The sequence below is a fragment of the Rhodnius prolixus genome, unplaced genomic scaffold, assembly GCF_049639745.1.
Source record: "Rhodnius prolixus isolate KJV_2025 unplaced genomic scaffold, Rpr scaffold_28, whole genome shotgun sequence".
Taxonomy (NCBI): Eukaryota; Metazoa; Arthropoda; class Insecta; order Hemiptera; family Reduviidae; genus Rhodnius; species Rhodnius prolixus.
The window spans coordinates 555,790-570,465 of record NW_027411618.1 but is presented as its reverse complement, the minus strand read 5'-3'; the positions used below and the strand labels follow the sequence as shown (position 1 = coordinate 570,465).

The 14,676-nt window shown below is 34.7% G+C and overlaps 1 protein-coding gene across 2 annotated transcripts; it reads left to right on the top strand.

The window, feature by feature from the left end:
- Nucleotides 1-4,064: 4,064 nt before the first annotated feature.
- Nucleotides 4,065-14,617, top strand: LOC141457577 (sodium- and chloride-dependent taurine transporter-like). 2 transcript variants are annotated; one of them, XM_074134756.1, is made up of 10 exons: nucleotides 4,065-4,266; nucleotides 6,140-6,271; nucleotides 6,365-6,572; nucleotides 11,118-11,266; nucleotides 12,377-12,495; nucleotides 12,580-12,780; nucleotides 12,867-13,130; nucleotides 13,491-13,694; nucleotides 13,776-13,946; nucleotides 14,462-14,617. In XM_074134756.1, the coding sequence occupies exons 1-10, from the start codon at nucleotides 4,110-4,112 to the stop codon at nucleotides 14,525-14,527; spliced, it is 1,671 nt and encodes a 556-aa protein (XP_073990857.1). In that variant the 5' UTR covers nucleotides 4,065-4,109; the 3' UTR covers nucleotides 14,528-14,617. The 2 variants fall into 2 exon arrangements, with proteins under 2 accessions (XP_073990857.1, XP_073990856.1); XM_074134755.1 differs by having other exon boundaries at nucleotides 4,067-4,266; nucleotides 12,580-12,795.
- Nucleotides 14,618-14,676: the final 59 nt, after the last annotated feature.

Genomic DNA, 14,676 nt, shown 5'->3' with positions numbered 1-14,676 from the left:
AATTATTTTATTTAAAAAACAATCTATTATAACACCCATAACTAATCATATAAATCTTTGCGTCAAAGAAGTTTGTTTTCCTAATGTTTTAAAAATTAGTAAAATAACATCAGTATTTAAGAAAAGAAACGAAGACTTACAAACTGTCGACGTTAGTTTAAAAAGTAGTTAATGAATGAGTGATATAGCCACAATATGGCTACAGAAAGAGACATTCAACGACTGACGTTGTAAGCAAGCTGGTAAAAGAAAAGCTAGTCGCAATGGAGAGCAAAGAAACTTCAGCAGTAATCATCTGTGATCTAAGCAAGGCCTTTTTTTTTTTTTTTTTTAACTTTTTTTAGAATTTTTGATAACGTATCTCACGGGATGCTGACTCTGAAACGTGAACATTTAAGTGTTAAAGGCACTAGTTAGAACGTTCTGAAACAATGCTTAATGGAGAGATCTCAGTATGTTACCAGAATAATCAGTGGTCTGAACAAAGGGGAATTAAAAAACGAGGAAGGTGGCAGGGATCAGTTTAGCGGCCTTTTTCTATTTTTTCTTCGTTTGAGACTAACATCAGATTGAGTAATTTTCTTGAAACCAATATAACCCTTCTTATAAGTACCAAGAAATAGGACCAAAAATTACACAAAAATGACATTTTAGAGGGAACTTATTCATCCCCCACCTAGAAATACCTTTAATCAAATGTTCCGGGAAAGTGTTTCTAATTAATGTTTTTGTTTGTGTTGAAGATTCGATGTTTCAATAGAATAGTCGAAGCTTATTTATTAGTGGTGAGCCGATTTTCTTTAAATTTGGAAATTCAGTCCCAAATTTGATTTTTATTAACGTCATAAAAGTACCAAAAAAACATCAGGTGGCAAGCAAGTAAGTATAATTAACAGGGTGGTACATTATAAGAATTTATGACCACGCCCTCTCCCTTAATTGCGTTTAATGGAATTTTTATGGAAAAATGTTGCAAATAAAAGTTATTTACCCACATATTTACAACTAGTTTACTATTTAAAAAAAACAAACAACGAAGGAGCCGTTTTCGAAAAAGCCCTCAAAAACAGAATTAAATCAGTAAAGTGGTATTTTCGGTTAAACGATTTTTTTAATGTATTTTATGGTAACTCAAAAATGAAAAATCACCGAAAGGTATTAGTATAAATATTTAATCTTTACATAAAGACCAAGGTAGTTTAAAGAGTATTCTGGCCCGTTTTGGTCACTTGGACTCCGCTAGTTGTCTCTGTGACCTAACTGGAAATCAACAGCAGAAAGTTGACCATCTCATGTTCCATTGCCCGCTTCTAGAGCCAACTAGATCTTCTCTTGTCCGGCATTTCAGCTTTGTGTTGTCAATCACTCCACTAATAAGTGACTAGACAACTTTAGTGATATCCGTTTATAAAATACATCGATTTTGACATTTTGTGACTTCAGTTTATTTAATTACATTTTTCTTTAAATAGATATGTTTGGTATTGTATGTTAAATTATTAACATCTCATTTTCATTTAATAATTTTTTTTTTTTCCTAATGCCATACATCATTGGCGCTCGGCCATTAGATGTCTCGCAGCCCAATATATTTTCGCTCTTGAAGAGAGCTCGTCAGTTGTCGCAGTCAAAAGGGACAGGGCTTCGCACTCAAAAAGATGGTCTTCTGTCATATGCCCGTTCCCGCAAAGCACACAGTTCGGGTTGTCAACTACCCCGATCTTAAATAAGTGTGCCTGCAGGTAATCGTGTCCAGTGACCAAACGAAAACAGGCCACCGCTACCCTCCGAGGCAGGTTCTTTGGCAGCACATTGTCCCTCAAGATGGTCCATCGTTTGCCCTCTGATTGTGTGGTGTGCAGCTCCGCTGTTCTCTTTTTGGCTTTTGTCCGGCAAATTTGTCTTGTGGTCTCAAAAGGAATGGGGGTCCTGAAGGGTTTCAGGCTGTGTCATATTTGCTGACAGCTTGGCGAGTCTGTCAGCTTCTTCATTCCCGCTGAGGCCGCAATGGCTGGGGATCCATTGTAAAATTACCCTCACATTTTCCTCGATGAGGTCGTTAATTATTTTACGACATTGAATTACATCGTGTGAGACTCGGTCGCAGCCCAAGTAGTCAGTGCCGTTATCGCGGCCTGCGAATCGATAAAAAGGACTACATTCTTAATCGCCATATTAACAATGCATTTTAGGGCTTAAAGGACCGCTCTGACCTCCCCATCGAAATTAGAGGCCACTCTTCCTACTGGTTCCGCCAAACTGAAATCGGAGCCATAAACCCCTGCACCTGCACTACCACTAGCGTTTACAGCTGACCCATCCGTATACACATGCAGTCAAAGGCTGTCCGGGTATCTATTATGGATGGTTTCTAAGGCTAGGGCTTTTAATTCGTATGCTGGAGTTTCTCCTTTATTCACATCTTTGATGAGATGCAGCAATCCTTTGGCGAGGTGCCTTTGACGTATCATAATAATTAAACAATATTATTTTAAATAATTAATCATAGTTATAAATTGCATGCAATACTATTTAATGTGGTGCATGTTGAAATAATAATAAAGTGAGAGAAAGAGAGTAAGACACAGACCAAAGTATAAAAACCCCTTTTTTGGACTCAGGAACCTCAAAACGGATATTTCTGGAGAAAACTCTAAAACAATACCTTCTCATACTTAACATAGAGAGAAAGAGCAAGTATAATTTCTCAAAGTAAAGAATTCTAATAAGTTAACATTTAAAAAACTAAAAATTATCAAATAAAACTAAACGCCCATCTCATTAATTTTTTTTTAAACTTATAAATTCTAGAACAAAGACTAGATTACTAATTATTTTTTTGGCTAATTGTTTAGACCCTTCTCATGCCTCTCTTTATAAACATTCTCATTACTCATATAGTAAAGCTGACCAATACTGTTAGGCGATTTTATATAAACTACTTATTCATATCTAGTAAGACTTTCTTTTTAGAGAAATATGTTCTCTAATGAAAATAATTCTCTGGTTCCTACATGTTAAATAAAAGACACAAATTGTTTGTTGATGTTCCGTGTGGTTAATGGCTTTGGTATATTTAAATCCCATTTCGTTTTACCCAAGTTGAATACAAGAAAAGGCCATGAGCACTATAAAAAATAGGTATGCTCGTTTAGATCCTATTCTAAAATGCTATAAAGCCTGCCACCCAACGAATTCATTATTCTTCTGACTGACATTCTCTATTTTAAATTTCTCCTACCTGTTTAGGGGGAATAGGATTTTAAATGAATTTTTGAAGTTAGACTATCAAGACTCAAAGGTCTTTCACCTGACTGTTCATCATAGCACTCAGTCAAACATTTTAAATCATTAAAGACGAGTTTTTTTTTTTCTTTATAATTTTACTGGTAAGAATTTTCGGACATCAAGCTTGCATTTTGAGATATTTAAATCAGATAGTTTAAAAAACATAATTTTTTAAAAATAATTTTATAAGATCCAGTCAAATTATTGGTTTGTCCCAGGCACCAATTTTACTTCTCACGGCCCTATGAAAGAATATGAAATGTCTTTCTTAATTTAATACCGTTCTAAATGAATGAGTACAGGCAAATTTTTGAGTTAAAACTGTTACAAATTTATTATTTCTAATTGTTTAAATAGAGACAGCATCTTTGATCAGTCAACCATGAGTCATGTTAGTCTCTTCACTTCTTTTGCAAAATATAATTATATTAGTAATAAATTAAATAAAGGCTTTCATTTACACTATATTTATAACTGAAATAGGTTAGAACATTAGTCCTCACTAAAAGATATGTAGAAGTTAAGAGTATGAGTACGTGCTGCTGAACGCTTAACTACAGGTAATCGTATTCTAGATCCACTGAGAGGACAAATTACCAATGAAACTTGTAATAATTGGAAAAAGAGAAAGTGATGTGTTCGGGATGTTGGATACTTGGGTGGCCGCTAGCTCTTCATTCAGCCAATTAGCCTAGGTCGCCCCTTTGTTACTCTAACACGCCAAATTAAATAATTGAGACTAATTCATGCTTGTCCTTGGTTTGGACCGGCACTGATTTATAATCTACGGCTGCACTCATCCACACGAATGGCCGGCAGTGATGGCCAAACAGCTGCAGAGTTCCAAAACTAGTCGAGTAACGCCACCCAGAGAGAAATGGGATAATAAAATAGAATTTGTACTGTCAGTGATTGGATTTGCCGTCGGATTGGGTAATGTCTGGAGATTTCCATATCTTTGCTATAAAAATGGAGGAGGTAAGTGATTTAACCTGTTTTATACTAGAAAGTATTTATTGGTGACCAGCCCCTATGGGAAAACCAGTTTTAGATCCTGCTGGAAAAACTTAAATTGGCACATCAGATAGATTTCACGAAGCTTGTGCTCCTCAAGATTCACATTCTATAAGCAGCTAGATACAAACTGCGAATTATTATATTTTATCCACTATCCTTCTCAAGAGATTAGATATCGTTACATAAAATGAGAGGCAAATTACTCATATTTGAACTATGCGCCCTGGGTTGAAAGTGATGAGGAAAGAAGGAGGTGTTCCATACATAACCTCAATGCGGGGAAGAACATTGTGCAGAACCTTGTAATTTGTACAATTCTCGCGGAATTTCGAGTGCGCCATCTCGGAGTTCTTCTTTTTCTGTCTTCTTCTTCTTGTGTTTCTTCTCAATTCTTTGGATTGTAAAAGTCTAGTTAATTTTTACTCGCTTCGTATAGCAGAATCGGTTCAAATTAATGCAGGAGTTCAATTTTTCATAAACGGTGTTAATTTATTTATTTTATTTAACAATTTTCCCAACGTCTATGTTTCTATTTTCCTTATTTAGTGTGATGATTTCAAAGATATTAGAATATATACTTAAACATGTTCCTTTTACTATTCTTAAATTCAATTTCTTGTATTTTATTACTTAATTACTTTTTGTTTTCAATCAATTCCCAATAGTATGTTTTTTTTTTACTTTTGGTTTATTTATCTATTATAATTATTACGTTTTTTTTTTAAATTAAATATAAAAAAAAATTAGAATATGATTTATTTTATTTGTATTTTGTATGTTATAGTTAAATCTTAAAAAGTTTATCTTCGGCTGAAGGATGTTTCCAAGTCATAAAATACTTAGCATTTATTTATTTTCGATATGTTAACAAGTTTTTTTTTTTTTTTGTTAATGTATTATTATTAATACTAGAAAGTATCATGGGCCAACTTGATTAAGGGACGACTGCGAAACTAACTCCAGCATCAAATCATTTTCCTTGATGTTATTTTTAAAAGGCAAAGACGGCTCTTGTAGCTATAGAAAAATAAACGAATACAAGACAGTTTCTCGTAATTCATTTGCTGCGAGCAACTTTTTTGTTACATTTTCTCCGCTATTACTGCATGTGATGTAAATCTATATGGAGCGGTCATTATATAACAATATTGTCTTTTATTGATCAATAAATTAAGGATTTAAAGGATAAAATTTATAAATCAATCCCATTACATCAAACTTATAACATCAATAACATTGAAAATAAATAAGTTTTTAGTACTGATTAATCTGCCAAATAAGGTGCAAAAATAGATCTTTTTCGTCTAAACTGGGTGCTCATACATTTAGATATCATGGCATCGCTTCCCCAAGGAGGGATCCTATGTTGTGAGAAAACAAATGTATCGCTTAGGCCTAGTATCGATTAGCTTCTTAGGTTTTGTAAGTAAGAAGGAAACGACACTGCACGTATTGTGAATGTGCGAAAGACGCATTTGATTCCAAAAAGATAAACCTATGCCTTAATAATACCCCCGAGGTACCCTTCCCAAGATCCCTAATTCTAGTTTAACAGATAGGCCTGGAGGTCTCAGTAGACCATCTGGGTCGCAGTGGCGTTGGCCTTCCGACCCCCACGGAATCTAATCTAGTCTTGATTATATAGCTTCCAAGTGACAAGCTCAGTTCTTGTACTAAATAATATAGGAACCACTAGGTTTAGTTTTTATCCTGTTCATGTAGAGGGCTTCCGGTTTCAGGTGTGATCTTCAACCTTTAGGTCCTGCAATCTGGGTATTTTGTGGTGTTGTTGTTTTGATAACACTTATTTAAAAATTTCTTTGTTTTTTTCCAGGGGCGTTTCTTATACCTTACTTTATATGCCTAATAACTGGCGGCATCCCAATCTTTCTGTTGGAAGTTGGACTTGGACAATACATGAGTGAAGGTGGTATTACCGCATGGAATATATGTCCTGTATTTAAAGGTAAACCATTTTTTAAGGTCATTTTGCTATTTGCTGTAAGTAGCTATTAGAAGTCGGTAGTAAGAATGGCTCATGATATTTACTCGACTGCAGGCATTGGATATGGCACAACTATCATCTGCTTTGTGCTGAACATCTACTACATCGTGATTCTGGCATGGGGCGCACACTACTTCTATAACTCTTTCGCCCAAGAATTGCCATGGGCCACTTGTGGTCACTACTGGAACACTGAGAGATGTTTTACAAATACTTCCTTAGCACAAAATGGAACCGTGGATCCAGTTGTGGAGTACTGGGAGTAAGTGTGTACCCAAGGTGAGTGAGGAAGTCGAAAGTCAAGAGAAGGGGACCAGCAATTCATGTTATCACCCAGACTGCATGCTAACCTATAGCAGTCCTTGCTAGATATTTCCTTGAAAAATAACAGAATATGCTCAAGGTTCTAGGCAAGGTACGCTGGGTAGGTGGCCCAAAGGCAGTCGAGGATTTGAATTAAATCTCTCAGCTGCATAATGACATTCTAGGCCTTCAGCTGTCACGTCTGAGTCCTATAAGGAAAACCTCACCCCACTTTTTTCATATTGACCCATTCTCAATACTCCCTGCTCTCAAAGCCCCACCATGTTTCCACCTTGGAATACCACTTAAGTTGGATAATGCTTTGAGACCTGAAAAATGATACGTAACATATGGATAATGAGCATAATTCGAATAAAAATAGCTCAAATTGTTGGTTTAAAATTTCCAACATGAGATTGATACTACGTTGTAAAAGAAGTCTGCGTTTTTCTCTGAATGCTGAAGCGTACTTTGCCCTGTTTAATTACCCCTTTTACTTTCAGCTTAAGATAAAACCTACGCGATTTACACTACATTAAGACACAACTTTTAATACGACACTCTCACACGACTTTCTCTTACTGCATTAACCAAAATTCTAATCTATACATATTATTGAAAGTTGGACGTGCAAAACATTTAATTCTTACTCCCATTATTTCGTAAAACTAACTAACGTTATTATTAAGAAACATTAGAAGGAAGTCTAACCCTATCTCTCTGTATAACTGCCTAAAACAAACACTTCTAGAAACATTATTTTAATAAAAGTATTATATCTACTTGCATGAATTTGAAGTTTAAACAAAATATTCAAAACATTTTTGAAAAAATAAAAATAAAAGTGAAAAATACACTCAATAAAGATGTAATTACGGAGAATTTTTTTTTCAAATATGGCATTTTTACATACATAATTTCTATTAATATTTACTAGATTAGTAAATGACACTTTGGGAAGTAGCCTCCCTCATGACTCTTTCAAAAGTGCCATAACATGAATTTTTCTGGACAAATGTTTGAAACAAAAGTTATTGGTCTATAATTATACAAGTAATTCACCACGTTGGAAGAAAATCTTAGGAGTAATAAAAACGATTTTTTTTAAAATTAAAAATGGCTCTTCTGTAGACTGATTTTATCCAATAGGGCATTGCCGAGTCCAATAGTTAGTATTCCAAAACTAAATATCAAATTTGACGTTTCTGTGATTTTTTATTTCATTTGTGACAACCACACATACATTATATATACATATATTAATGCATGCACGCAAACTAATTTATAAATACTTTTTTTTTTATTCGTGGAACCTCAAAACGGATATTAACGGTATAAACTCAATTTGACACGATCGCAGAACTTCCTTTTACCTAGTGTAGCAAAAGTAAGTAAACTAACCTAAAACGTCGCTGACGAAATATAGTGAAATAGAGAGGGAACATTCGTTTCCAGAGAACTCTACTACATACAGGTCTCGTTCAAAACAATTAGAGGTAATAAGAGCTTGGACAGTTAAGCTTGGTCATAGGCATCTTCTAACTTTAAAGTTATTAACTAAGTTATACTTTAAAGTTATAAAATTTAAATTCTATTGACAGCTGTGAAAGCGAATCCTGCACACCAGCTACAGTAAACTCTAGATTTCTCTTAAGATTTTAAGAAGATTTCTCTTTCCTATATAAATCTCTTTAAAAGATGTAAAAGAATTTCCATTTCGTTCCTAAAGTTCTTTACGGACGTAAGAAAATTTCTTTATAGTTTGTAAATTGCTCAAGCGCATTAAGATAATTTCTCTTGTGGTGATAAAGTCCCTTATACGAGTATTTAATACATATAATTTTTCTTATCATATAAAGTCTTTTATATTTAATACATATACATACTCCTTAACAAAAACTTACAGTTTAAAATGTTAAGTATAAGGGTTGATTAAACGCCAAAAGGTACACAAATCAGCGAGTACCCAACATTTCATTAATACTTCATTAATATTTAAGTAATTCTACTGCATTAATTTTCATTAATAAGTTATTTTTTAGAATTTATTAGATGTCACAGACCCTTATGCTGGCCATTTTCGTCTACAAAATATATGTTCAAGTAGCACTGTAGATTGACTGTAATATCTAGTTATTTATAATAATCAAACTATTAATTACAGGTTAAAAAGAAAAACGTTATAAAAAATAAAATAAAAATATGAGGCTAAAAAATTCAAAACCTTGTTTAAAAAAATGCTTACACCAACTTACATCAATGATTTTGTTTATTTTATTTATTTATTTTTATTTCTTAAATAAAAATCGTCGGTTTAAGTTCATTCTTCGATTAAAGTAATTGTTATTGTATGAAGTAGTCAAACGTTTATAATAATAGGTAATAATTATCTGGCTTTATCGCAAATAATATAGTTTTCTTCAATTACATTCTCCATCTAGGTGTTCTTCCCACAATGTTGTATATATGTAATATAAAGTAAATAAGATATGCATATATTTAGGACAGCTAATTATTCCAGTATTTTACTATAAGTAAAATTAGGGGGACTAAATTAAATTACAATAGAGAAATGAATAATTATTGTTTAATAATCTACTTGTTATTAACTGTGTGTTAATTGTGCTCACGAATATTTCGGTAAGACGAATTCAAGACAGTAGCCAACTCTAACTTTATCTTTACTTTAACATGCATGTACGTATATGTGATTTATCATAATTATAACAAAAAAATAATATAAATGAAGTGGCCAGCATAAGGGTCTGTGATATCTAATAAATTCTAAAAAATAACTTATTAATGAAAATTAATGCAGTAGAATTACTTAAATATTAATGAAGTATTAATGAAATGTTGGGTACTCGCTGATTTGTGTACCTTTTGGCGTTTAATCAACCCTTATACTTAACATTTTAAACTGTAAGTTTTTGTTAAGGAGATTTTTGTACCTTTTGGATAGATTTTCCTTTTTGTCTATTTTACAAAGTTACATATCTGCTTTACAGATTTTTTTAAAATTTGGAATAAGCAATTTTATCATTATAACCTGATAAGGTGTTAACTACCACTGGAGAGATCTTTTTAAAGAATGATTGTAGTTGCGGCTCCCAAACCATCCACAATAACAATTTTTTTGAGAAAGCGTTTTGAATAACATAGGAAGGTATTTGTACGTAAATAGCAAAATTAAACTGCGATTTCAGTACTTCCTTTTAAGAGGAGTAAGAAAAATAAACTAGGATTGCAGTACTTCTCCCTAAAAGGCAAAGAGGCAAAGATTTTTTAATCGAACAATTCATTGATTTAAATCGGTTCACTCATTGATAATTTAAACGATTGCAGTACTTCCTCTTAGTAGGAGCAAGAGAATCAGCAACGTAGAGGAGCTATAACCACCTATTCGAGCTGAATTTTATCAAAATCGGACTAAGCTTTGTAGAAATATTGGTAATAATAGTTTTAGAAAGGGCCTTATTTGGGTGGGGCGAACTCCCCTCCTTATGAGGCATAGCGTCGAGACTTTTAAAGTGCAAATCTGTATAAAATTTCGATTCGAATGACACTTCATTCATAAAAATCGGTTCACGTGTCGATAATTTGAAAGATTGTTATACTTCCCCTTAACAAGTGTAAGAGCTGATCGCCGCTTAATGTTACGTAGGGCAGCCCTAACCCTATCATCCTACCAAATTTTATCAAAATCGGGCCAAGATTTACAGAGTAATTAGTAATAATAATTTTGGAGGGGGCCTTACATAAAGGGGGCTAACTCCTCTCCCATTCGATGTACAGCGTCGGGGCCCCCAAAAGGCACATCTACATAAAATATTGAATCGAATGACACCTCATTCATGAAAATCGGTTCGCGCGTTTAGGCGCTACGTTGTTTACAAAAAAGGTAACAACAAGAACAACAAGAACAACAAGAACAACAACAACAAGAAGAACAAGAACAAGAACATTTTTTGAAAAAGCCGTTTTTGCTCATTTTCGGCAACTTTTTTCTCGAAACCTATTAGATCTGGGTGGTTGCAAAAAAATTACAGTTATAAAGGAGGGTTTGGAGTAAGATTTAAAGAAAATTTGGGAATTTTATCTTTTATAGAAAAAGAGAAAAAAATTGTCAAAGTTGGGTGTTTTTCAACGTTACGCTTTTTCGTGCAGTTTTTGATGGTCAACCCTTATACAACTGTCCTACCGGACAGTTTTAATATCATTTTACGTATAATTTACAACTTTAAATTTCACTTGGGATAGCTTGGAAAAAAGTCCATCCAGAGAAAATGCTTGGCTCAACTACTTAACCTAATTGAAATCTATAGGTTGCTTCCCAAGTTGGGCATAGTGAACATATCTGAAAACTCGACACCAATGATCGAATGTACCCCACTAGGACCCCACCCCTCTCTTCTCTTAACTTGCTCACTTAATTTCGTATTATGGAATAAGCATGAGTGACATACTAGAGTTGAGTTTTAGATTCTCATGTAGTTCTTTTCAGGAATCGAGTTCTTGGACTAAGCACTGGTATCGAGGACATTGGCCAGATAAGACCAGAGCTGGCCTTGTCACTACTTGTAGTCTGGATCTTGGTCTATTTTTGCATTTACCGGGGCATTAAATCCTCTGGGAAGGTAGTGTATTTCACAGGTATTTAGTCTTATCAGTCGCTTAAAAACATTTTTTCAGATTTTTTTTTTGTTATGTAGCATTAATAGACGTTGTAGCTCAGTACCTCCAAAGTCCTCACTCTTGAGATTTGTAGATTCTTAGAAATCTTCTTCTTGTTTATTTTAACCTATTTATAATGCACATTTGATTGCCTTGTAAAAGTTACCTTTCTTGATAAACAGTACCTCTTGGTTCTAAATTTTTACTACGAAGAGCCACAAAGATTGCGTTAGACTATGGAGCTTATCCTGTTCTAGTGAAAACTCCTGCATAATAATTAAGGCAATTTTAAATAGCACCACATGCAGTTGAGCTCCTGCAATTATAGAATTCGTTATAGTTAGCCTATCAATAAAAACAATTGTAAATAACATCACAAGTTGTGGAGTTCTTCTTGTTTAAATTTAGTTCCAAGTTCTTTCAATCAATGTAGGCAATTTTATGCGCCATCATGTTTAAATTTTTCAATTCTTACGATGGATAATTAGGGAGTGTTCCCGTTTTCTTTCGGGATTATGGTAGTATTTGTTTGATATAATTTTCTAACGTAAATTACGTCTTATCTCCGTCACTTAAGCTAGAGAAGCTAACAAGTAGGCAGCATCAGTTACTGACAGATAACGTAGTAGCCGGAGATGGTTTCGCACTGTTCGATGTAGGTAGGCTTGCAGATTAGTGCACCCAGAGGGCACATCAGAAGATTGTGTGTAGTTGCAGTGGGAAAGATCGGATGTAGTTATGTTTCATTATAAGTTTTCTCATTTCTGTTCCGAAACTTTCTATTCTCAGCCCTTATTTACTAATGCAATCTTAGTCGATGGCACTGCTCAAGGCATAGATTTAGAACCAAGAACTCCTGCCATTTATTCAATAGAACCACAGTTGTGGAGCTAGCACAGATTTAATCTTAAAAGCTCCTTTACTAACAAGAAAGTCAGGTTTAAACAGCTGTATAATTTTTGCATCCTCTTCCATACCCAGCACGTACTTGTTTCTAAAGGGACCACATGATCCCGATTAAACATTTGGACAATATCCTCCATTATTCTAAATCTCAATAAGCATAAAAAACAAAGCTTTTTTTTCCAGCGATTTTCCCTTACTTCATGCTTACTGCACTGTTTGTCCGAGGCATTACTCTGAAAGGCGCCAGCGAAGGTTTGAAATTCTATCTAAAACCAGATTTCTCCAAATTGTTTGAATCGCAGGTAAGTTTAAAAATCATTTAGTCAGTTTAATTTCCTCAAGTATGATTACATGGATTTTTTAGAGGCTAAATTCTCTTATTGCAGGTGTGGATTGACGCTGGCACGCAGATATTCTTTTCTTATGCAATTGCGCTTGGCTGCATGACCGCACTTGGCTCTTATAACGAGTTTCACAACAACTTCATCAAGGACTGTCTGCTGATCTCGGTAGTCAACAGTTGCACCAGTATCTACGCAGGCCTGGCGGTCTTCAGCGTGCTTGGCTTCATGGCCAACGAGCAAGGCGTGTCGGTCGACAAAGTAGACTTACTTCCTATTCTGGCCATGAAAGGAACTCCTAGACAGGCATCTCAATGAATTTTTGTTTACAGGTAGCCGAGAGCGGTCCTGGACTAGCATTCATCGCGTATCCAAAAGCAGTGGCCGAAATGCCCATCGCACCAGTTTGGTCAGTCCTCTTTTTTTTCATGATATTGCTGATGGGTTTGGACTCACAATTTGTTGGCGTCGAAGGATTCGTGACGGCCATCGTGGACCTGTGGCCTTCATTGCTCAGGGACCTTGGCAACCGGCAGATCTTCATCGCAGCAGTGGCTGGCATTAGTTACCTCATCGGCTTGTTGATGGTCACCAACGTAAGTGCTTTTATGCTCCAAGTTTTTTGATAGAGCCTCAGTTATTCATTTCGCCTGGAGACTCCTCTTTTAATTTAGAAAACTACCTATGGAGACTTAACCCCAGTATTCCTGACAAGCTGGCCTAATCTATAGCACATATGGAAAACGCCCATAAGCGATTTTGAAAATCTACTTAAGTGAAATTTGTTAGCCGAGTCTGCTCCATCATGGCATGAAAAGTTGTAATGTGATATCGAAGTTCTAAAGTACACCTTTAGGTTTTTTTATGCACTTATAGGGTTTTTCGAGGCTTGCCAGCTTCGCTCAATCAATTCAATCTTACGTACCATTCTTAATTGTAACTCTTCTTTATTCCAGGGTGGAATATATATATTCCAAATTTTTGACTATTACGGCGCCAGTGGCATGGTACTGTTATGGTTTTGTTTCTTTGAATCAATCGTTGTAGCACATTTCTATGGCGTGGACTTATTTTGTCATAATATTAAGGAAATGGTTGGCTACATGATCCATGGATGGTTTCGTATTTGTTGGCTTTGGTTGACGCCAATCTGCACATTGGTGAGGCAAATAAATTTTATTTTGCAGTTGTGGCTAATGCTATTTATGGTAAAAATTTTAAAATTTGAAAATATTTTCTAGGGAATCCTTATATTTTCTACAATACAGGCGTTGCCACTCACTTACAACCGAACGTACTTCTACCCAAACTGGGCACTGAACATAGGTCGCACTCTGGCATTAGTACCGATGGCAGTCATTCCAGTCTACTTTGTGCTGTACCTCCTGACCAGGCAGGGCACCTTGAAGGATGTAAGTGAGAGATTTCTATTTGAGCTGGATAATCCAAATCCTAATACTACGTTCAAGAAAAGTATTTGCGTTTTTCTTTTACAATTAAAAATTTATTTGATTACTCATCGAGTTTTGAGCCAAAATTTTAAGGGTTCAAAGAGGCTTTTAGAAATGGGCCTAATTATGCAAATTTTCTTGGATTTCATGTTTTTGTATATAAAAGTGCATTTGCTATAGCTATCGTTTGAAACCTAAGTACAAGGGATAAGGGGGATTTGAAGCGCATTGTTAGAAGAATACTTTAAAAGATTAGACAATTTTTTTTTTTTTTTTTTTAATTAACAAAGATCGTTGAGAGTTGTTTTTTCAAATTTTAGAAGCTATTAAATTTATTTAATATTAAACGCTAATAATAATAACCATATCAACGCTCTCATAATTCTCAGACAAAAACGACCAGACGTTTGTAACGCCCAAGGACCGGAGAAGCCACATCAATATAATGTCCGAATTTTTTTCTTCTTCTTTTTCAGCGATGGAAAGAAGCGACAAAGCCGATATTGCCGAGCAAGCCAGACAGCTCGCTAAACTCGCCTTAAATATTTTTTTAAAGTCTCAATATTTATTTTGTATGCCTGTGAAAATGATATAAATTAATAAATAATTTATTTTGAAGTGTGTAATATGAATTAAGCCTTTTTCTTTGTGAATTGTGTCTCGTGTTCTCTTTCAGCCATTCCAGCCTTAA

What these genes read in the sequence shown, in the direction of transcription:
- LOC141457577 (XM_074134755.1), top strand. Translation starts at nt 4,110, where the DNA reads ATGGCCAAACAGCTGCAGAGTTCCAAAACTAGTCGAGTAACGCCACCC. An exon ending in TATATGTCCTGTATTTAAAG is followed by an intron (nt 6,272 to 6,364) that starts GTAAACCATTTT and finishes ACTCGACTGCAG; the next exon opens with GCATTGGATATGGCACAACT. An exon ending in TGACGCCAATCTGCACATTG is followed by an intron (nt 13,695 to 13,775) that starts GTGAGGCAAATA and finishes AATATTTTCTAG; the next exon opens with GGAATCCTTATATTTTCTAC.